This window comes from Bos indicus, chromosome X (genome assembly GCF_029378745.1).
Source record: "Bos indicus isolate NIAB-ARS_2022 breed Sahiwal x Tharparkar chromosome X, NIAB-ARS_B.indTharparkar_mat_pri_1.0, whole genome shotgun sequence".
Taxonomy (NCBI): Eukaryota; Metazoa; Chordata; class Mammalia; order Artiodactyla; family Bovidae; genus Bos; species Bos indicus.
This window is the reverse complement of record NC_091789.1, coordinates 86,266,651-86,288,817: the sequence shown is the minus strand read 5'-3', so window position 1 is coordinate 86,288,817 and position 22,167 is coordinate 86,266,651. Positions and strand designations below refer to the sequence as shown.

The window sequence follows — 22,167 nt, the reverse complement described above, 5'->3', positions numbered from 1 at the left end:
ATTTCTCTGGGTCCAAAAATACTGCCACAAGACTCATATTCTTTGACTGGTAGTTCAAACAGGGCTAATCAGTGTCATTGTGGCCCCAAGAAATGCAGTTTCGAATTTTTTTTCATCCAATCTTTCTGCAAATATTCATTGCATACTTTCTATGTGCAAGAGATATATTGGTTAGTGGTTCCTGTTCTCGTGGAATTTATGTCGTACAGGAGGAGAGTGACAATTAAAGAAGCAAGATGTTTACAAATGGCAATGCATTCTACAGAGAAAATTAATAGAAAACAAAAGGCTAAAGAAGCAAGCACCATTGTCTCGGGGTCACATGGTGGCAGGAATGCACTCTCCTCTGTCGCCATGGGTGCTCAGTGGCACTTCCCTTGGGCCATTGTTGGCGAGAGGCCAGTTTCCTGCTGGGTGCTGGGCACATTGAAGATGCAGGTCAGGGACAAGTCAGAGAAGAAAGGGGTGTCGTCTCCCACTCCAGAGCCCCGCATCACACCCTGATTCTCCCTGCAGCTCTGAGTCCTGGAAAATAAGGCTCAGTTGATGCTTGGCAAAAGGCTCAGACTGAGCCTGGCTTGGCTCATACAGGGAGCAAAAGCTCAGTGCCATTGGCTGCCTAGATGAAGAGGAAAGCAAGTAGACAGAGCATGCCCTCTGACTGGCCTGTCCTATTTTGCAGGTGCTGCTGATAAAGCTGGAACTCGAGAAAACCAGGTTGGCTGGGAATTGCTGTCTTGCTGGGAAGGAGGGAAGGCCACAGGCCTGAGCCACCCTTGAGTTTGCTCCCTGCTAAGTTTTCTGAGGCTTTCTTTTGTGAGGAGACCCTGGAGGTTCTGGGGGCTTTTCATTCACAGCCCCCTCCCATGAATAGAAAAACTTTGCCCCAGGGGCTGCTTTTAGCCAGAGAACTGAGCTGTGGCTATTTTTCCCCATTCCCTAGGAGACAGAGGGTCACCACAGCCAAGCCCAGTAGTCAGCTGACATGAGCTGTCAGTGAGGTCTATTCACCTGGTCCTGGGCCTCCCTGACTACCCCCAGACACCTTGTCTGGACTCCTACCACCTGACGCCAGCAGCTTAGAACTTTAAGAATATGTTCTTGAAAATCAGCCAACCAGTTCCAGGTCAAGCCCAGCCTGGCCTTTTGCCTTCATGGCCTGAAGGGCTCCTCCCTAGTCCCTGAGCTTCCTGATCCATCTCTACTGGCAGTTCCACTGCCTCGCCTTGTCTCATCACGGCTTCTCTCACTACAGCTGTTTGGCCACAGCAATCAATCTACACAGCTGCACAGTGCTGGATGGCTTGCAGGGTATTTTATATTCGTCACCTCAGTTGATCTTCAGACATCTCTGTGAGAGAGGCCAGACAGAGATTCTCAGAATCCCCATTTCACAGTTAGGGAAATGAGGCTCAGAGGCATTACATTTGGCAGAGCTATAAAATCATATTACCCTCTAGTAGAAATGTGGCCACTCGCATCCCAAGACAGGGGAGAGGGGTCAGAATTGGGATACAAATGAAGACTAGAAGGAATCCTGGCAACTGGTGGCTGAGCAAGCAGCCATTTCTCACAGTGACTACTTTCTCTGTCCTTCTCATCCTCCCAGCCAGCCGTGGTGCATCTACAGGGCCAAGGGTCAGCGATCCAAGTCAAGAATGGTAAGAGTCAAAGTAGGCTCTCTCCCTAAGAAGAGTTTCTTCCTGCCACCACCCTTACCCACAGCCTTAAATAATCACCCAGCCTAGTTCCTCCCAGACCTCGGAGGTACCCTTGACACTAGGGGCCATTCTCTACTCCATTTTGCCCTCTGCTGGCTGTTTCAAGTAATTGCTTGCCCTCAGACTGGTTACGACAAATTGCAGTTAGAAGCACAGATTAAAAAAAAGAAGCAGCTGAAAGGGACTTGAGACATTGTCTAAACCAAGGATTCTTGGAAAGTGAAGGCTGAATCAGAGTCACCACTGGGAATATGTATAGTTTGATCAACATTTTCACATTACAAATTATACAAAGTAGAAATACATAAAATCAAATCTTTTTGTGTGATGGGTCTAGGGTGGAGGGGCATTTCTCTCAGGGAAGTGGGGGGCAGGTTAGACTCTGTAGGAAGTATGAGATGCTAGTGTCTACAAAAAAAGGGGGTGGATTGAAGGAGGTTAGAAATCCTACCTTAATGTAATCCCTGCATTTCAAAGGTGGGGAAATAGAGTGCCAGAGAGATTGGACAACACCATAATAAATCTACTGCCTTATGTTTGTATGGTACTTTAGAGTTTTTGACATACTTTTTTTGTCTTTGATTTGATTTGATCCTCACAACAAAGGTGGGCATTAGCTCCTTTCTACAGAGACAGAAACTGAAGCTCAGAAAGGTTAATTAACTGGCCCAAGATTTCCATTAAGAGTAGGAGCTGGGATTCAAAACCACATCTCTCTGACTCTTTCCACTGCACTCTGCTACTTCAGTGATGTGTGTGTATACTCCACTGAGTGATTAGCTTCATTTTCTTCCCCAAAGAGACATGAACATTCATTAAAGAACAGTGTTTTGAAATAATGTCCAGTCCCCAGGGTATACAAAGCCTAAAATGCATGAACCCCCAGGAGCCTCAGGAAGCAGCAAGCCAGCCAAGATGCCAGATGCTTACAGAGCTTGGAGCAGAAGGGAGGGGCTGTGAGTACAGAAGCAGTAAATGAAGGGTCAGAAACCTGCTGCATGGGGACAGCTTCTAAGAACCCAGTCAGTCCTAAACTGGCTGTGCTCTGCTTCCTTAGTGACTGGGCTTGGCTACCTCTCAGACTGCCACCTGGATGCCTGACTTAACTGCCTCAGAAATATAAGTAAGAACATGATGGCACCAAAACCCAAACTGTCCTGCCGGGACCAAGTGCCTTAAGACCCAGGACGCTGGGTAGGCCATGATCACCATCAATCCAGGGAGAAGTGAGATAGTCAAGAAATAGATTTGTTTGGGTGTCTGGATGGGTGGCCTCAGTGTTATGCCAGAAGCTACTGATTCTGCTCCCACCATACAAGACTAGTTCCAACCCCTCTGGGCCAATCCCCAGCAGTAGTCTATGCTGATCTTTCGTTCCAGCAGAAGCAAGAGTGAGGGGTCAGGGGTAGAAGATTTCCTGCAGAATGGTCCTCCATGAGGTACAGAGCCAGAGCATCTCCTCTGAACTATCCCGTCTGCTTATCTCCTCAAGGGAAGATGGGCACCTTTTCCTCACACCTTGGAAAGGCAGACCTCCCAAGACTAGCCAAGGATGGACTTTCAAAACATGTTTTCTTGGATGAAGAATGGATTTTTTAAAATTTATTTTTAATTGAAGGATAACTGCTTTACAATATTGTGTCGGTCTCTGTCATACATCAGCATGAATCAGCCATAGGTATACATATATCCCCTCCCTTTTGAACCTCTCTCCTACCTCCCACCCCATCCCACCCCTCTAAGTTGTTACAGAGCCCTGGTTTGAGTTCCCTGACTCATACAGCAGATTCCCACTGGCTATCCATTTTACAGATGGTAGTGTATATTCTTCCATGCTACTCTCTCCATTTATCCCACCCGCTCCTTCCCCCCTGCACACACACCCCCATGTCCACAAATCTGTTCTCTATGTCTGCATCTCTGAAAATGGATGGTTTTGAAGGGAAAAGGCTCCCAAGCCTGGACTCCCTCCTCTTGGGGTGGGAAGGAACATCCCCTTTGCTACAGAATGGGAAGGCAAGCTCTTCTTCCTGCCTCACATGCCTCTCCATTCACAGTGGGGTATTAATGAGAAATGCTTTGCAGCAGCGCCTCCATGCTCTGACACCCTCTCCATCCATTTGGCTGGTTCTAGGGCTACAGAACCAGGGTGGCAGTTGACCCCTCACTCTCATAAAGATCCCTCTACCCTACATGGCCTTATTACTGGCTGTTCCTTGTCTGGCTGCCATGAAGTCTGACTTAACCCTGATCCCTTAAGTTCTCTGAGTAGACAGATCCTTGGGCCAAGTGGTTTACTGGGGGCCCATGGAGACTTTCCAGAAAGAAATGAGTGTGGAGGAGCTATAAAAAGGAATCTGTTAAGGACAAGGAGAAATAGGGATTCAGGAGCTATGGCTGGTGAGATGAAATGGAATAATAAGACCTAGCCTGCCCCTCAGTGTCTGGATTTTGCCTATGCAGGTCTCAGAACAACAAAGAAAATAGGGCAGCATGCCCACCCTCTTCTTACCAACCACCCCCAATTCCAGTTGGAAGGTGTTGGTTAAAGATCCTTCCAGACAGAGAAGTCAGAAAAGGAAAGAGAAAGGACATACAGACCCCAGGGGCCTGAAGCAGGCCTGGCTGCCAATTTACAAACAGATCCCTTTCTCTGCTTCCAGATGTTCTTAAAGTTTGGCCTCCTGGGCTCTCCGGGTTATATCGCAATGAGGGTGGGGGTTGTGTACAGTTTGATATTTGTTGTTTCTATTGCCCAGATGATTCTGACATGTACTGAGTGACTGCCGTTCTCTCATACTGAGATCTTTCAGGTGGAGTACTCAATGACTGGTCTCGCATCACCATGAACCCCAAGGTGTTTAAACTACACCCCCGCAGCGGGGAGTTGGAGGTACTGGTGGACGGCACCTACTTCATCTATAGTCAGGTAGAAGTGAGTACGGTCTCAGGCCTAACTCTTCTTATATCCAGAATGCAGATCCTTTGCATGCCACAGAGGGGCACTGTGGAGCCAGCCCAGACCAGCCAATGGCTGAAATCCTGGGGGGGGGGGGGGGGGTGGAGGGAAGACCCACTCTGGGAGGGAGTTGAAAGGAAGGAGGAGAGACAGAAGGGGCTGTTTGGGGGTTTTTTCTTAGCCAGATGTGATTGAAAACTGAAAAGAGGCCCCTCCCACACCCTGCCATCCGATCCCCTCCTGCAGGGCCCCAGGCCCTAGCTTCCCCACTGAGCTGTTTGGTTCTACTGCCAAAACCGAACTCTGTCTCAGTATATTCTTTAAAAGTCAGTTCCAGGGTTGCTGAGAACCCCTCCCTCCCCACACCACTGGCTTTATAATGAAGAGTGCTCTTCCGGACTTTATCTCCACCTCAGAAAAATTTCTGTCTTTCCTTCCTCTTTCTTCCATTTGTTTCTCTACCTTCTCTTGCTTCTTTAGTCTTCCTTTTTTTCTGTCCCAGCACTTTTCTCCCTCTGTTTTTGTGCTTGTCCCCGCCCAGGGCCCACTTCCCAGGTCGGCCAGTGCCGATCCATTTCCACCCTGTTGTGTGTCTCCAATAGTGTGGCTCCTCAGAGCTAGAGGTTAATGAGGGTGAATGAGGTGAATGCGGAGGCTTCTGTGGGGTGAGGGGCAAGCAGGCAGATAGACAGAAAGACAACAAAGCCAGCAAGAAGGGTCTCCCAGGAGAGTAGTCAGAGAAGGTGGGTCCTTGAGCATTTGCTGAGCCCACCAAACATCCTGACACAGCTTGGTTCCTGACCCAAAGATTTTTTTTAATTTATTTTTAAAAAATAGAATTTATTTTATTTTTTGGCAGTCCTAACACCTGAATGCACTGCTGCCTCCTAAACAGTCTATGAAGGGAGCAACCTTTCTTAGAGTCATTTAGGGTGACAGATGGGTGTCCCAAAGCCCAGGGGTATGATCCCAGTGTCCTATGGGACATTTGTCCTAAGTGCCATTTGATGTGGGGCGGGGATCAAAGCTTGGGGTGGGGTGTGATGGATAAGGTAGTGATGAAGAGAAAAATTAATCCTCTGGGCCTGCCCTGGGTTAGAATGGGGGGTAGGCTCAGGCCTTGGACCCCATGCAAATTGGGAAAATCCCCTGGATGTCATGCCACTGAACGTAGCTTAGCACTTCCTTCTGTTCACCAAGTAAAGTTAGTTTGCCCTTCCACATTCTTTATCTCATTTGTGACGGATCGCTCTCCATCTCTCTGGACCTGTTCTTCTATCAGTAGACGAGAGGACCAAGGGGCACTGGGAGAATTGTTGAGAATTCAGCAGCAGGGAACGGGGGCTACAAGCAGAAAGAACTGAAGAACCCACAAATTGCTCCTGCGCCCTCTTAGGGGAATCAATGACTTCTAAGTTTATCTACAAATAGTTCCTGGGGCTAGAAATCGAAAATTGATTCATAGTCATTTGTGTCTGCAGCACTGATCGAGCTCCTAGTGTGTGAGGAGAACTGTGCTTCACACTAGGGCCAAAGAGAGCAGCCGGCGGGGGTAGGGAACTAGGGGAGATAAAGGGATGAATGAGGCGTGGCACATTCACCTTGCAGAGTCTCCCCCCGCCATGTGCTATTGAAAGGAAGGTTTCCAGCCCCCTCAGCCCAATGGAGGGGAGGCTGGACAGTGAATAAGCCTGTCGCCCCACCTGTCCTGTTGTCTGACTAGCGTGTCTTCAGGTGGTACTGCTCCCTTCACGAGGCACAGTGGCAACTCGCATGAGTGGGTCCTGTCTACTGGTCACCAGGGAGGGCCCCACCCTCTCCTTCTGCTCGCCCCCAATCCCTTCTTGTTGCCTCTCCCCCAGGTATACTACATCAACTTCACTGACTTCGCCAGCTATGAGGTGGTGGTGGACGAGAAACCCTTCCTGCAGTGCACCCGCAGTATTGAGACAGGCAAAACCAACTACAACACTTGTTATACAGCAGGTGTCTGCCTCCTCAAAGCCCGGCAGAAGATCGCCGTGAAGATGGTGCACGCTGACATCTCTATCAACATGAGCAAGCACACCACCTTCTTCGGGGCCATCAGGCTGGGCGAGGCCCCTGCATCCTAGATCCCTCCAACCTCGTTTTGCCCCTGCCCATGTCCCTACCCCAGGTTAGGGAGCTAAGTCTCCCAGAACCTCTAAGTGCTGCTGTGGAATGAGGTATGTGGGTGTCACAGCCGCAGAGAAAAATTTCCCAGTGCTATTTATTCCCCAGTAATTCCAAGATGACAAGGCCAACTTGACTTTCCAGATTGACCTGGAGTGAACAGGACAGTTGATGAAGCCCCAGGGTTGGCGTGAAGCAGAACCTTCCTCCTTGGCTCCCCATTGACTGCTTCTAGCATGACTACAACCTCAAGGTCCCTGGTGTCATTCTGTTGCACTAAAGTGAGGGACTTGGGCAGCAGGCGAGAAGTAGCAACAGTACAGCCCAAACTGTGGGGCAAGGCTTTGACCTTGAAGGGTACATGTGGGGTAGGATGGTAACGTTGCAGCCTAAGGAAAGGGGCAAGGAAGGAAATGCAGGTGCTTGTTACAGAAACCAGGGCAGAAGCCTGCCAGATGGTCTTCCCACTCTCGCTGATCCGTGTGCCAGCAGTTGGCAGGGCTTTGGGGAGAGGTTTGCTTTTCCTTGAAGCAGTTGCAGGGCATGGCCATACACCTGCCTGTATAAGAACCAGAGGCCATGCTTGGGGCCACGTGTCTTTCACTTTGTTTACACCTGTGCTCCAAGCTCAGAAAACTGCCCGGGTGCCTGCACAATTGTCCCTTTCCCAGCCTGGTGAGAACTCCCATTTTTTTCCCTCGCCAGAGCCTACCTCTGACTGAGACTGGTGCCTATCCCGGGACCTGTGTTTGTGCGAGTCTGAGATACTCTTTAGATTACCTGGGCACAAAGGAAGTTATCCATGTATTAAGCAGCACAAATATTCATCTAGTCCGAGTTACGTCTGGGGACAAAGAGTTGGACTGGATGACCTCCAAAAGTGCCTTCAAATTCTAGTATCTAGGCAGCTGCCATGCTAGCCTACTAAAATTCCCAAACCCTAGACTGACCCTGGGTATCAGCAAGGCAGAGCTTTTTATCAGACCCAGAAAGGGTAAGAACTGGGGATAGGACAGGATTTTCTTCAAGTGTATTGCAATCCAAGTGGTCATTAGCATAGACCTTGTCTGAAAGGACAACAACTGATGCCCTACTAATCACATACCACCCCCTTTCTTCTCTCTGGCTCCAGAAAACCACAGCACAGAAGAGTCACCATAGATTCCAGTGCTGCTTCCCTGAATCCAGGCTCAAGAGGAGGCAGTGTCTAGGCAATGGGCAGGCTTGCGCCCTCTAGTCAGGCCCAAAGACCTCTTTCCCCCACCCTCAAGCTTCCCATCGAATCATGATAGGATCATTCAAGGGTCTTATTTCTAACTGTCTGGGCCCAGTCTGGGTGCTGGGTCTGTAGCCCAAAGCTGAGAGAGCCAGTCTTGTAGAATCTGCTACTTTTACTCCTGGAACAAATTTCCTTTTGCAGAGAAAGGGAGTAAGATCCTTCAGCAGCTGAAATCCACCAAGAACAACAGGTACTCATTTCCCTGCTGTGCCTTTGGTTTTTAAGAAACTATGCTGCTTGGCCCTTCAAGAATCAGAGCAAGAGGGAGTGAGCTACTCCCCCATTATGTGGTTGCTAATGATAGTCTTCCCACCCCAGATGAGGCAAGCTTGAGGCATGTTTGACCCCAGATCCTATAAAGTGCCTTAGACAGTCCTCAGTTAGCAGAATCTGATGAGAACCTCTCCTTAAAGTTTGTGTTTTCTCTATCTCCATTGATAATATTACCAACCCTATCATTTAGACGAAGCTCAGAGGTTGAGTGCTTTGAGCAAGATCTCACCCAACTTAAGTCATACCTGGGGCTTTCAACCAGGTCTGACTGTGAAGCTCTTCTGTTCTTCCCCAGCATTGTTTTAATTTAGAATACAAGAGAGAACCAATCAAAATGGTAATATGGACCCCAAATCCTTGAGGAATCTAGGGAGAAACGCAGAGAGGCTCATTTTCGTTCCTTGATGGTAATGCCTTTTCTCTTGACTGCCAAGGGCTCTGGGACAAAAGAGTCGGCCATTTCTTTGGGAAATTCCCATCAGCCTTAGAGCTTTTGTATTCAGAAGAATCGTCTTGGTAGCATGCCCAAGCAGCAGGCCTCCAGTACCCACAGAACAGATACCCTTTGTGTTCTTTCATCCAATGAAAGAACCAACCAGTGAACCAACCACTGTGCATGGGGCCCCTCCTGTGGACAAGGGCCTCCTCTGGTTACCCTTCAGACAAGTTACAGGAGCCAGTCACTTCCCACAGCTACAGAGTGACTCCTTATCTCTTTCTGCCATACCACAGAGACCTCTGTATTACCAGGATCTCTCAGGGATGCAAAGAAAACCCAAGAGAGGTCTGGATGAGACAAGGGAAGCAAAAGACTTCCTAATTGTGCCACTAAAGGGCATTCTGACACCAACCCTCTTCTCTAGGTATGGAGGGGATTAGAGGGAAAATGGGATTCACACAGGACTCTTATTCATTGTGACCCTTCAAATACAGCTCTGGAGGGAGTGGGGTGATGAGGGAAGCAAGAGGTAGCTGGGGAGCCCTGTTGCTGCAAAGTTATTGAAGTCATTTACTCTTAAGAGAATGTGGAGCTAGATTCACCCCTTGGAATTACACCAACATGGCTTTAGAAAACTGAGGCTAGCACGGAGGATGGGATGAGGACATTTGTGAGCAAGCAGATGACAGAGGTTTGAAGGAGAATTGCGTAGTGGGGGCTTTGCCAGCTGCTCCGGCTCCAACAGCCAAAGCTGGCACAAAAGGCAGCTGTTGGGGACCCCCTTCATCCATCCTGAGCCAAATCTCTTTTGATGAGCAATAAAGGGCTAGGAACCCTGAAGGTGAACAAAGAGTTTGAGCCATGTGTGAATACGTGTGTTTTATGTAACTTCTGGTGGATGCAAATAGATTCAGAGAAATTAAGAACTCAAGAGGCCCTTAGAAGTAATCTAGCCCAACCCACCTTCTACCCTACCCATGTGGAAAACTGAGGTCCAGAGTGGGAAGGTGACCTTCCTGAGGTGTGGGGGCCCCAACCTCCAGACTCAGCAAGGTGAGGGAGGCACAGTCCGTGTCCCACACAGCCCCCTTCTTTCTGCAACCCACAGACTCAAGTCTGGAAGTGCTTGGCCCCCTTCCGGAGCCTGGTCAGGCAGGGAATGCGTGGCCACAGCCTTTGTCAAAGTGCTTCCTTCCCCAGGGCGCTTCCCCCAGCTTCTGCCTCAGGATGGAAGCCTCTGGACAGGCCCAACTGCAGGGAGTCCTGGCGCTACCTCAGGACTCCCCCCTGCCTGAAGTCTAACCTAGGCCATGTGAGCACAAAAAAGAACTGGATTTTTTCCTTGTAATCCATTTTAGGGCTCTCTCCAAGTGGAGTTGGGATATGTCATTTCTTTAGTCAGAAAGCTTCCAGCTGAGATGGGAGAAGGGCTGCATGGTGAGGGTGGCCTGGAGCAGGCCCGATGCTGCTTTGGGGATCAGCATCCAGTGTGAGATACTGTGTATATAAACTATACATAATGTATATAAACCGGGATGTAAGTTTGTGTAAATTAATGGTTTATTCTTTGCAAATAAAGCTTTTTCCCCTTGTTCTTAAAATCAGCTTGAGCACGTCCTACCTGCTAGGTGCCTTTTGGAGGGCTTGGGGTGGCTTGTGGGATCTTAGTTCCCTGACCAGGACTGAACCTGTGCCCTCAGCAGGTTCCTGAAAGCCTGGAATCCTAACCCCTGGACCACCAGGGAATTCCACTACATGCTTCTTTGACACCACACATGAACTTGGAGAAGAACTGAGGCACCCATTTCAGAAGGGGCAGCAGAAGCAAGGTGGTCTGAGTTTCCTGTCAGAACATCCCATATCCTCTCTGTGCCCCAGCCCACATGCACCCATCCCCATCACCTGGGTCTTTTCCTGTAACCACATGTCCAATAGGCTAGGGGTCATGCAAAAACAAACATTTTCCTGAGGTGAAGACACAGCAGGGAGTCACCCTCAGCTTGAGACTCTGACTTCTGTAACATTCTTCAGGCCTGGGCCCAAAACAGCTTGGGTAGATCCAGCCTCCAGCTCCCCATGACGTATCACTCATTTTGCAGATGAGACCAACATTAAAGAGTTAAAGTAGCTCCCCAAGCTCATCCAACTATAAAGGTTACTTAAACTTTCAAACAACTGTTGACAAGATCCTACAGTGTCAACTTTCTTCTTTAAAAATTAGGAATTTCCCTGGCTGTCCAGTGGTTAAGACTCCTCACTTGCAGTGCAGGGGGCACGGGTTTGATCTCTGGTAAGAAAACTAAAATCCCATGGGCTGAGTGGCAAACAAATGAAAAATAAAATAGACAAACTTGAAAAAATAACAATAAAAATAGATTAGAATGTTTTTAATTGGATAAACTTTATTCTAAACATTGAGATGTCATAACATGTAGGGCATTGTTTGCTCAGGGATAAGAAGTGGGCAGAATAATTTGTGGAGCTCTCCAGTATGCAAAGTTCAATCACATTCAGTATTATCCCACCAACCTTTGAAGTAAGCACTGGAGGAACTATTTGTCTCATTTTACAGATGAGGAAACAGAGAAGACTGGTTGTTTCAAGTTATAGGGTTTGAAGGTGGAGAGGCCTGAATTCAAAGCCCACTGGACATCAAGGCCACTGGTCCTGAGAAGCCTTGATGCCAGAAGATAGGGCTGCTTAAGAGCTAAAGGGAAAGAGACAAGAGCAGGGGTCCTAGGGAACAGGCTGGTTGGGGCACAGACAGTATCAGAGGTGGGCTTTTTATTCTCTTCTCAGTTCTGATGCTGAGTGAGTGCATGTGAGGGAGGTTTCAGGACACCTCTCCCCAGGGCCTTCCCTGCCTTTGGGGTCATCTCCTTGTAACCCTAAGGTAAAGTCAGAGAAGAGCTCGAAGGAGAGAAATGAAGCAGGAAGAGGGATGCAGAAAACAGCCAAGCAGGCACCCACACACACAAAGCCGTCACTCCAAGGACTGACCAAGTAAGGAGCAGGAGTCATACAAAAGTCCTGTTGCTACACCTTCCAACCAGGCTGAGAGGCCGTGGGGGTGTCTGTCAAGTTACCACCAGCTCTTGGGCCTCTGAGAAGCCAAACTTGGTCTTGTGCTGGTCAAACAGTTGGCGCAGGGCATCCACATAGATTGCGTGGTATTTAGCCACCGTCTTCTTGCTTGGGTTCTCAATCTTGGGCAGTGGTAGAGGCTTCCCAACTGCCAGGGGAGATGGAGAAGTTAGAGGGAAAAGCATCAGAGTGGCTCACTCCTCAGAATGGGCCTCCAGCCCAGGTTCTCCCCCATGCTTCCCCCCACCCTACACACATCCTGGCCAGCCTCCCTGCCTCTGAACACGGCCAGAGCCAAGGTCTAGCATTGGAACCAGATCCTGTGTCCTAGACGTGGCTGCCAGCTGAAGGGCCCACTTACCAATGGTGGTAACAGGCTGAGCGTAGGGCAGAAAACCCAGGGAGTTCTCAGTGAAGCCACGCCCATAGAAAGCACAAGGGTAGATGTGCACCATACTCTGGAACCACTTCTGGAAGCGATTGATGAAGCCCCCTGGGGTGAAAGTGTACTGATTGTAGAGTTCTGTCTCCCCAAAGGAGTAGGCTGGGATTAGAGCCACCCTGAAAAAGAAAAGCATGTTCTCTGATGGTTAGGAATGTAGGCTGACCACCAGTGCTCCCTAGGTCTCCTTGTAAGTTCCTTCAGCCCTTAACCCAGCTAGGCCCAGGTCCAAACTAAGTGGAAGCAATGCGTGGTCTACCCAAGGCTGCCTGCGAGCTAAGGGAAGCGAGCCCCACTGTGTGTGTGTTAGTCGCTCTGTCATGTCCAACTCTTTGTGATCCCACAGACTGTACCCGCCAGGCTTCTCTGTCCATGGGATTCTCCAGGCAAGAATACCGGAATGGGTGCCATTCCCTTCTCCAGGGGATCAACCTGACCCAGGGATCGAACCTGGGTCTCCCGTATCATAGGCAGATTTCTTACCATCTGAGCCACCAGGGAAGCCCCAGCGAGTCCCAGACCCTCCTGTAAACCCACATTGTCCGAGACACTGGAAGCTAGGAGCCAAGGGCCATTTCTTTTTGGTTTCTTCCCTTTCACCCACATGGAAATTTTGGCTTTCTCTGACATACAGTTGCAGCCAGTCACCTTTTTAGAGAGACTGGTCCAGATGAGATGCTAGTCTGAGGCAGATAAGGTTCCAGGCTGGCCTGCTGGCCTTTCTTCAGAAGCAGAAATGCCTCTAGAACCTGACACAGCCTCTATTCCACAACAGAAGCAACTTTATGCCTCCCTCTTTAAATATCATTTCCTCAAAACCTCTTCCTCCTTCCCTGCTGGGCTTTTGGATCTCCTCTCCCCAGTCTGGACCAGGAGTGTCCTTACCCGTGCTGAAGGGCCGTGCGTACGAAGCCAGTGCGGCCCTTCAGGAACAGAGTGGTAGATCCAGGCAGGCTATATTTGCACTCAGCCAGGCCGCCAACCACCACAATCAGCATGTTGCCTGTGCCTCTACGGGTAAGCAGGAAGTCCATGGAGGATTGGCTCACAGAGCAGGCCCCTGGTAGGCAGGAAAAACCAAAAGATCATTGGTGACCTGCTAAACCTCCTAACTTTCCTCCCTACTTCTTCTAAGGTGGGGAGAACCCTCTTTAGGAAAGGGCTCTTTTAGGCAGCTGAGCCTAAGGTAGCTTTTCAGACCAGAGGGGATCACAGAGCCGGCCTTGTTCTCACCTATTTACCCAATACTTCTCTCTCAGGCAGCCATGTATTTCTTCGGCTTTCCATCCCAGGAGCCAACTCACCTGTAGACATGATATATTCTCTGAGGAAAGGCACCCAGAAAAAGGCCCCCAGTGTGAGGACATAAGGAGTGATGCCAGGAAATGTCTTGGAGAAGCCTGACATCTCTGTGGCAAAGTGGCCAAACCATGAATGGGACAAGAGCCCATGAGGGTGGCAGGCGACGATATAGTTGAGGCTGGGGGAGAGATCATGAGTCTTCAGAAGCTGTGGAGGAAAGTGGAGTCAAGAGAGATATAGCCAGGGAAGAGTTCCTCTCTTTCGGCCAGAGACCTAGAAAGGAAAGGGCTGTCATGTCTGGCCGTGCAGATGAGGTAACACAAGACTCTGGGGAGCTTCATTCACATGGGCCTCAATGTGAATTATGCCCCCGCCCCCCGCCCTGCCTCAGCTGCTGCCACAGGGAGTCAGGGCTGGGCCTGGGGCCCAAGTGGGGATCTGGGACTCCTCACCTTGAGTGGGAAGTAGTCACAGTACTGCTTCCACAGGCACCATTTCCTCACACAGTTAAACCGGCGGCCACCTGAAAACAAAGCTGATGGAGCTGAGCTTTGTCCACCCTGTTATCTCTGGGTGCCCTCAGCCCTTACCGTGTCCTGCCCCCTTAAGTGACAACCAGGCTGGGAATGAACTTCAGGGCCTGTTTGGGACAGCCCTAGCTCTCTGCTGTACTAGCCGCCCCTCCCCAAGCCCACTCCAGTTCCCACCTGGGCCTCACTTGGCACCTTGAAAAGACCCCTTCCCTCACCTCCAGCCCAGACAAGGTCAGGCTGAAGGGCTGCCAGGGAATTGGCAGGAGTATAAGGAGAGAAAGAAAGAGCATGTGGCGAGTGGCAACAGCCCTTCCAGGGCCCTCACCTCTCTCAGGGGTCTTCCAGTCAAAAGCCAGCCAGGTAAGCATGAGCACAGTAACGGGCCAGTACGGCGTGAACACCACCAGGTAGAGGTTGACGGCGATCACGGTGATCACTGGAGGGAGCCCAGGCCAGAGTCAATGAACTGCGAACAGCGCCTCACACTTGCCCTCCCTCTGGGGCTATGTCTACCGCAAGGTCACAAGCACTCTCAGCCAGGCTCACATTACCATCTTACTTCCTCACCCCAGCACATGCCTGCGTGCCCAGAGCCCCAGCATCTGCCCTAGCCTTGGGAACTTGTTTTGAGTCTAGGAGACAAGGTGTTTTCCTCCCTCGCTGTGCTCCATGCAGTCAGCCCTCTCCCCCCAGGGCCTGCACCAGCAGCACTCTGGGCTGCAGTCAGTGGCAGGGAGTCAGTGGTGGGTCTCCCTGATTTGGCCACCAGAATTTAGGAGTCCTGAAGAGACAGAGCCAGGAATAGTCTTCCTCCAACTCACATTTTTCTCTCCATATCATCTCTGAGAAGGTGAACAGAATGCCAGAGAAAGAGGATGATAACCTTCAGCCAGGTTGGGAGCATGCAAGTTGGCAAACAAGAAACAAAGGAGACTGTACCAGAATACGGTATGGACCATGCTGAGCTCGAACAAGATAGGAACAATGTAGGTTAGAGTAGTTAGGACAGACTTCATGGAGATGAGTCACAGGGAGCCATGCTCAGGATTCTTACTGGACTCATTTTTTAAAATAACTGTGAATAAGACAGCGAGAGAAAGGGGGTCAAAAGAAAGGTTAGAAAAGACATGAAACACTCATAATTGAACATGGCAGAATGAACACAAGTTTTATCGTGACTCCTTGCTGCAGCCTCATGAAAATTATCACAGGATGTTTTAAAAAATAGAGATTCTGCAAGGAAAAAGAGAATCAGAGAGATGCCAAAAGTGACTGAACGCTGTCAGCAAAATGTTTGCCTGCTAGACAGTGGGCAGAGGAGGGATTAACTGACTGAGAACAAGAAAGTTGAAATGTGATTACTTGTGAGGGGGAGTGTCTACAAGAGTAAGCCTGTTTGTACTAGAGAATCTAGAAAAGACTCAGAATTTGCAAACACCAGGTATTAGAAAAAGCAGATGTAACAGGGCTTGATGGAAAATGTATCAAAGAAGTAGTTAAAACCCCAGACCTCTTCTCCTTCACTATACAGCTGGGCCATGGGAGCATCGTTCTCTGAAATAAAATTAACCAAAGAGACTCTAGACTCAGATACTTACACTAGACATAGCTAGGATATTCTATATGCAGCCAAATTATTAATCAAGTATGAAGAGAGAATAAAGACAATTTCAGACATATAGTCAGAGAGTTTGTTTCCCACATCCCTTTCTCAGGAAACTAGTGGAGGATGTGCTCCACAAAAATGAGGGAGTAAAGCAAGACAGAGGATAGCATGGGATCCAGGTAAAAAGAAATCCAACAAAGGAAGGAAGTGAGCAGGGCCAGGAATAGAGTGAGGAGAGCATGGCACCCAGGGCACAAAACTCAAGGAGACATTCACTCTCGGGGTCAGGCAAATACTGACCCAACACTTGCACAGTGCTGAGCATGAACACCTTCTTAGACTGTGCACCCAGGGTGCCTCACGGGTCCTGGAGGTGACAGTGGTGCATGAGACTGGACTGTAACAGGAGGATGCTGGACTCCACCAGCGAGGTCCTCAAGGAAATAAAAAATGCTGGTGGTGAAGGAGAGGAAATGTGTAGATTCCTGACGTGTTTGTGGAGAGTTTGGGGATGAATTCTTGACAACTGATAGATAACTAAGAGATAACTAAAATTTAAAATGAGGCAATTAACCAATCAAAAAATGTTCAGGATATCTAGACATTTCTCCAAAGAAGACATACAGATGGCCAAAAAACACATGAAAAGATGTTTAATATCACTAGTTATTAGAGAAATACAAATCAAAACTACAATGAAGTATCATCTCACACCAGTCAGAATGGCCATCATCAAGAAATCTATGAACAATAAATGCGAGAGGGGATGTGGAGAAAAAGGAACCCTTTTGCACTATTGGTGGGAAAGTAAATTGGTGCAACCACTATGGAGAACCGTGTGGAAGCTCCTTAAAAAACTAAAAGTAGAAGTGCCATATGATCCAGAAATTCTACTCCTGGGCATACATCTGAAGAGACACATGGTCTGAAAGGCTACGTGCACCTCAGTGTTCATTACAGCACTGTTTACAATGGCCAAGACATGGAAGCAACCTAAATGTCCATTGACAGGGGAATGGAGAGCAACGATGTGGTACGTATGTGGAATGGAACGTTACTGAGTCATAAAAAGAATGAAATAATACCATCTGTAACAACATGGAAGGACCTGGAGTTCTCATACTAAGTGAAGTAAGTCACACAAAGACAAATACCATATGACTTCACTCATATGCAGAACCTAAGTTTTAAAAACTGATATAAATGAATTTATTTACAAGGCAGACTCACAGATTTCAAAAACAAACTTGTGGTGATCAAAAGAGAAATATGGATGGGGAGAATGGATAGATTAGGACCTTGGGATTAATATATACACTACTATATATAAAATGGATAACCAACAAGGATCTACTGAATACCACATGGAACTCTACTTAATATTCTGTAGTAGCCTATATGTGCAAATGAATCTGAAAAAGAATGAATATATGTATAACTGAATCAGTTTGCTGTACACCTGAAACTAAACATAGTAAATCATCTATACTCCAACAAATTTTTAAATAAAAAATAAAGGTAAAAAAATAAAATGAAGCAATTATGAATTCCAGAGAAAACAAGAAGTTGCACAAGAAAGGAAGTATAATCATAGTGCACTAAATAGCTGGTCTATGGAGAAGATTTACTAGTCATAGTTAGAGGTTTAAATAAAAACAACCTAGGTGGTTATGGGGGAAAAGGCATATATTGAGCTGAAATCTAATGTTCCATATTAGGAAGTCAGTGATACTATCTAAAATTGTTACATTGGAAAATAGTAATATTTAGACATTTTAAATAGTAAAGTTTAGACATATGGAGGTAAATACCTGAAAAAAAGAGCTAACAAAGTTGAGAATAGCTGCCTCTAGGGAACATATCTAAGCATGGAGCAAAGGCCAGCACTTTCAGGTTTTGATATACTCCTTACAAAACTAGGGCTTCCCTGGTGGCTCAGAGGTTAAAGCATCTGCCTGCAATGCAGGAGACCTGGGTTCATCAGGAAGATCCCCCTGGAGAAGGAAATGGCAACCCACTCCAGTATTCTTGCCTGGAGAACCCCATGAACAGAGGAGCCTGGTGGGCTACAGTCCACGGGGTCGCAAAGAGTCGGACACGACTGAGTGACTTCACTTTACAAAACTACTTGACTTTCTCAAGAAATAAAGAGAGGCATGGGTATAGTCCAGAAGAGATTTGTTTCTTTTAGGCTTTGCTTGAACCCAGACAGTGTTGGGGATATCTTGGGAGGCAGTGCAGCTTCAGGTGGTGACACGCATGAGAATGACCACAAACAAGACTTTGAGCTTCACACTGGCAAAGTGGGGATAGCAACACCAGCTCCGCCTTATCTTCCTCACAGACTTCGTGTGATGGTCTTGTCTCAAGGTCATCAGGGTCCAAACGGATATGATTCCATTGCAGATTCATAGGGTGAAGAGCTGGGAAAGCTTTGACGGACAAGCACTGGAACCATCACCTCCTGGGAGCCCAGGCCCAACACTCTTCTGTCCCAGGCTCACTCTCCATATAGCCCGAAGTCAAGCTCTAATTAAGAGCCCTCGAGGAAGCTTCTCTCTGTCCTCACCCTGCTTTCACCCACTCTCCTCCTTCTCTGTTCCGCCTGCTCCACTAGCTCACACTGATCCCTGAACCCTCAGTCTCGCCTCCTCCCTTTCTCTCTCCCACATCTGATCATCAAGTCCTATGAACTCTACTCCAATTTCTTGAATGCCTCTTCTCCCCTTCACAATTATGACTGGTCTGGGCCAAATCACCACAATCTCTGACCTGAATTAGAGTGACAGTCTCTTCCTATAATCAGTTTGGTACCCAAAGCTGTAATGATCTCTCAAAACCACCAATCTGATGCCATTGCCCTGTGCCCAACCCAGTCATGGCTCCCATGGCCTTCAGGAAAAAGTCCAAACACTTCCTTGATTGACAAACCCTGCACAATCTGTCCCCTGCCTCTTTTGCCGGTCTCTTCTGTCTTCCCTCTCCCACTCTTTCATCCTTTCGTTCAATATTTATTGAGCATCAGTTCTGCTGCTCTTAGCCCCTCATCCCACTTAACCACTGGCAGCTTCTTGAATGCTTTACACTCTCCCCTCATCTCAGCTATTGCTCACTCTCTGCCCTGAACATTCTTGCTTCTTCATCTATCTCTTACATGTCCTCTAAGAGTCAACTCAAATTTAATAGAAAAATGGACAAAAGTCATGAATGAGCTGTTAACAGAGAAAGAAATGCTAATTGCTAATAAATACATTAGAATACTTGGTAATTATCAAAGTTGAAAGTAAGGCTCATTGTTGTTTACACCTGTCACTCTGGTGGTGGCAGAAAGGAGTGTGCATGAGACCTGATCCCTTTCCTGCTCACTCAGTGGTCATCTCTGAAGCCACATTTTTCAGCATCACAGTTTTGAGGTACCTCCAACAGCCTGGACATTTTCATCCACAGAGAGCAGAGACTCCCACCAACCTGTGTTGGGTGTTTAACATAAACAAGAAATAATCATTTGTTGAGTTAAGCCACTAAGATTTCCACATTAGTTGGTTACCATAGCATACATGGGCCAGTCCAATTATTCCACTGTCACATGTCCATTTTACAAATGAAGAAAACAAGACTCAGAGAAGATCAATAAACTGCTCAAGGAGCACAGATAGTAAGGAGTAGAGCTGTGATTCAAAAACAGGCAGTCTGACTCAGAGACTATGTTTTTCACATCCCTGTTTTTTTGCATCCTGGCTGTATGTGTGTGTGTACAGGCATGGTGGTGGTGGTGGTTTAATCACTAAGTCGTGTCTGACTTGCAAGCCCATGGACTGTAGCCTACCAGGCTCCTTTGTTCATGGGATTTACCAGGCAAGAACACTGGAGTGGGTTGCCATTTCCTTCTCCAGGGGATTTTCCCAACCCAGGGATTGAACCCAAGTCTCCTGCATTGCAGGCAGTCTCCTGCTTTTCAGGTGGATTCTTTACAGACTGAGCCACCAGGAAAGCCCTGCATGTGGTGAAATATATATATATATATATATATATATATATATATATATATTCACACACACATATGTATATCCATAATTTCTGGCTGTGTGCTTAGTCACTGTAGCCCAGTAGGCTCCTCTGTTCATGGGGATTCTCCAGGCAAGAATACTGGAGTGGGTTGCCATGCCCTCCTCCAAGGAATATTCCCAACCCAGGACTTGAATCCAGGTCTCCCGCATTACAGGTGAATTCTTTAGAAACTGAACCACCAGGGAAGCCCCAATTTCTGGCTATAGACACACAAACTGTTAACAGTGGTTACCTCTAAGGAGTAACATCCTAGACTAGAGTGAGAAAGGGGAGCTACCAGCCTAGAGGTTCCATGCCCTAGGCTGGCCTGGGCTGTCCATACTGGTCATACTTCTTCCCCTAATATAGTGTAGCTCCTAGGCCATGGGAACACGGTGGCAGTGAGGGGAGGGGGTGCTAATGAGGCAAATCTGTGGAGATAGGACAAGAACTCAAGAAATGGGACTCAGCCCTTCCTGAGGAAAGGCCCCCAAGGACTGGGTCACATGGAAGGAGATTGAGAAGCCCAGCTGGGGCCCTGGTCCTCAATAAGAGGTCATTTGCAGCGGACTTTTCTCCCCTTTCAGTCAGAAATTTGTACATACAATGAAGGCCTAGCTTCCTCCTTCCTCTCTGGCCTAACATATACACTACAGCCACATCCATATCTAGCCTCCCAATCAGCAGTAAATAAGGAGATGCAGGTGGTAGGGACAGGAATTCATAGGCCAAAATCAGGCCCTTCTGGACTCAGGCACAGGCCAGCTCCTCCATTTTCTAGCTGTCCGATCTTGGATGGACCATTTAGATGGCATGTACCTCAGCCTCTGTATCTGTACAATGGAGATGATAGCCACGTTAGGTGGTTAGAACAGTGCCTGGTATGGGGGTAAAAAGCGCAACAGATGTTAGCTAATACTATATTAGTTAAGCTATCAATATGTGTGTGTGTAGCTATTAGTGTGTATTATTATGCATGATAATAACTTCTGCCTTATAAGGCTGGCAGGAGGCTAAAATGAAACCATAAGTTTCATTTTATGAAAATGCCTGGCACTAAGTAAGTAGCTGGTACATATGACTTTCTTTCTCCTGGCCTCTTCTAGCTCTGATTGCCCATCGTTCCTAGGTTAACACTGCTTTTCTTCTCTTAGCATTCAGGGGTCCTGGTACTCACCCCAGGCAGGCCTCTGAGCCCCCCAGTCCCTGTTCTTTAGCCCACTCTCCCTATTGACCAGGAAGCCCCAAGCTCCCAAGGTCCACCTGCATTCTTCCTTCTCAGATATCTTCCAAGTAGGGGCATTTAGTTCATCCCCTTGCTTCCAGCCAATACTCACCTAAACCACTTAAAAATGAGAGTTTTGTTCCAGGCCCCTTCCCATAGGGATGGTCTGCATCAGCACCTAAAGCACCATAGCCAGCAACTAAGTAACTTTCACAAAGGATTTGTAGGGTGGGTAGAGTGAAAAATAGATGGATAAATGGATGAATTCTTTCAGACAAGAGATTTTCAGAGCTCCCTCTGCCACCAAGACAACTGTCTTGCACCGATGGTCTGCTCAGGTCCCTGAGGTCACAGCTATGCCCATTTCTTTGGCAGGCCTCAGTGGAACTGCTCCCCATCTTTCCCAAACATGCCTTCTAGGACCCACTGATGACCCAGGAGGGCTCACCACACACAACAGCCACAAGTGTGGCTCACACACATGTGCACACACATTCCTGCACAAGTGTGCACCCAGACCCACATGCACACTCACAGATTCCACAAGGACTGTGTCCAAGCATGTCAAGATGGAGGCTGGGGTGGCCAACTGTCCTTATTCACCTGAAACAACCCTGGTTTCAGCATCCAAAGTCCTGCTAAAACCTATAACCTCTCAGTCCCAGGCAAACCAGGACATCTGGTCACCCTGCCAAAGGCTGAAGACTCACCGATAACAAAGGCACTAAGGGCCCACTGGAAAATAGCAAAGACCTCCAGGGAGATCTTGAGGTCCTTCTTGGAAGGCAAAACCATTATGCCCAGGGTCCCTGTGACTCCAGGTAGGTGCTGTTCAGCTGTCCAGCCCCGATTGCTCAGGGACCAGTGGTGTTTCCTCTCTTTGTGCTTTATTTTTCAGTCCCTGCCTAGTCTCCACCCCTACCCCCGGGACAGGACCAAGAGACAACATGCTGCCTCAGCCTGTCCAGTTCCTTCCAGCCATCTACCCACCTGTACTTTTACCCACTTGGGCAAGGGCCGGGCTGAGATTGTGACACCCTCTTGCACACCTGTGTAGAGAAGTGTAGATGGAGCTCAGGTGTGGGATGTGAGTGGAGGTGGGG

General features: G+C 48.1%; 2 protein-coding genes across 5 annotated transcripts in view; one reads left to right on the top strand and one right to left on the bottom strand.

Annotated features, from left to right (window-relative positions):
• The window catches only part of EDA (ectodysplasin A), a 397,326-nt gene extending 386,900 nt beyond the window's left edge, over positions 1 to 10,426 (top strand). The window contains exons 5-8 of one of the 4 annotated variants that reach the window (XM_070784631.1): positions 683 to 717; positions 1,610 to 1,661; positions 4,535 to 4,650; positions 6,543 to 10,426. In XM_070784631.1, the coding sequence (XP_070640732.1) occupies positions 683 to 717; positions 1,610 to 1,661; positions 4,535 to 4,650; positions 6,543 to 6,794 (455 nt within the window). In that variant the 3' untranslated portion in view covers positions 6,795 to 10,426. Of the gene's footprint in view, positions 1 to 682; positions 718 to 1,609; positions 1,662 to 4,525; positions 4,657 to 6,542 lie in introns of all 4 variants that reach the window. The other 3 variants (XM_070784630.1, XM_070784629.1, XM_070784628.1) reach the window with 3 other exon arrangements.
• An 800-nt stretch (positions 10,427 to 11,226) lies between these two features.
• On the bottom strand, positions 11,227 to 21,895 carry AWAT2 (acyl-CoA wax alcohol acyltransferase 2). Its single transcript, XM_070784632.1, has 7 exons — positions 21,775 to 21,895; positions 14,512 to 14,622; positions 14,106 to 14,176; positions 13,656 to 13,860; positions 13,237 to 13,411; positions 12,271 to 12,470; positions 11,227 to 12,057 (listed from the first exon to the last, which is right to left on the bottom strand). The coding sequence occupies exons 1-7, from the start codon at positions 21,857 to 21,859 to the stop codon at positions 11,903 to 11,905; spliced, it is 1,002 nt and encodes a 333-aa protein (XP_070640733.1). The 5' UTR covers positions 21,860 to 21,895; the 3' UTR covers positions 11,227 to 11,902.
• Between the last annotated feature and the right edge of the window lie 272 nt (positions 21,896 to 22,167).

What these genes read in the sequence shown, in the direction of transcription:
- AWAT2 (XM_070784632.1), bottom strand. Translation starts at nt 21,859, where the DNA reads ATGGTTTTGCCTTCCAAGAAGGACCTCAAGATCTCCCTGGAGGTCTTT. An exon ending in CCTTAGTGCCTTTGTTATCG is followed by an intron (nt 14,623 to 21,774) that starts GTGAGTCTTCAG and finishes GGCTCCCTCCAG; the next exon opens with TGATCACCGTGATCGCCGTC. An exon ending in AGAATATATCATGTCTACAG is followed by an intron (nt 13,412 to 13,655) that starts GTGAGTTGGCTC and finishes CCTGCCTACCAG; the next exon opens with GGGCCTGCTCTGTGAGCCAA.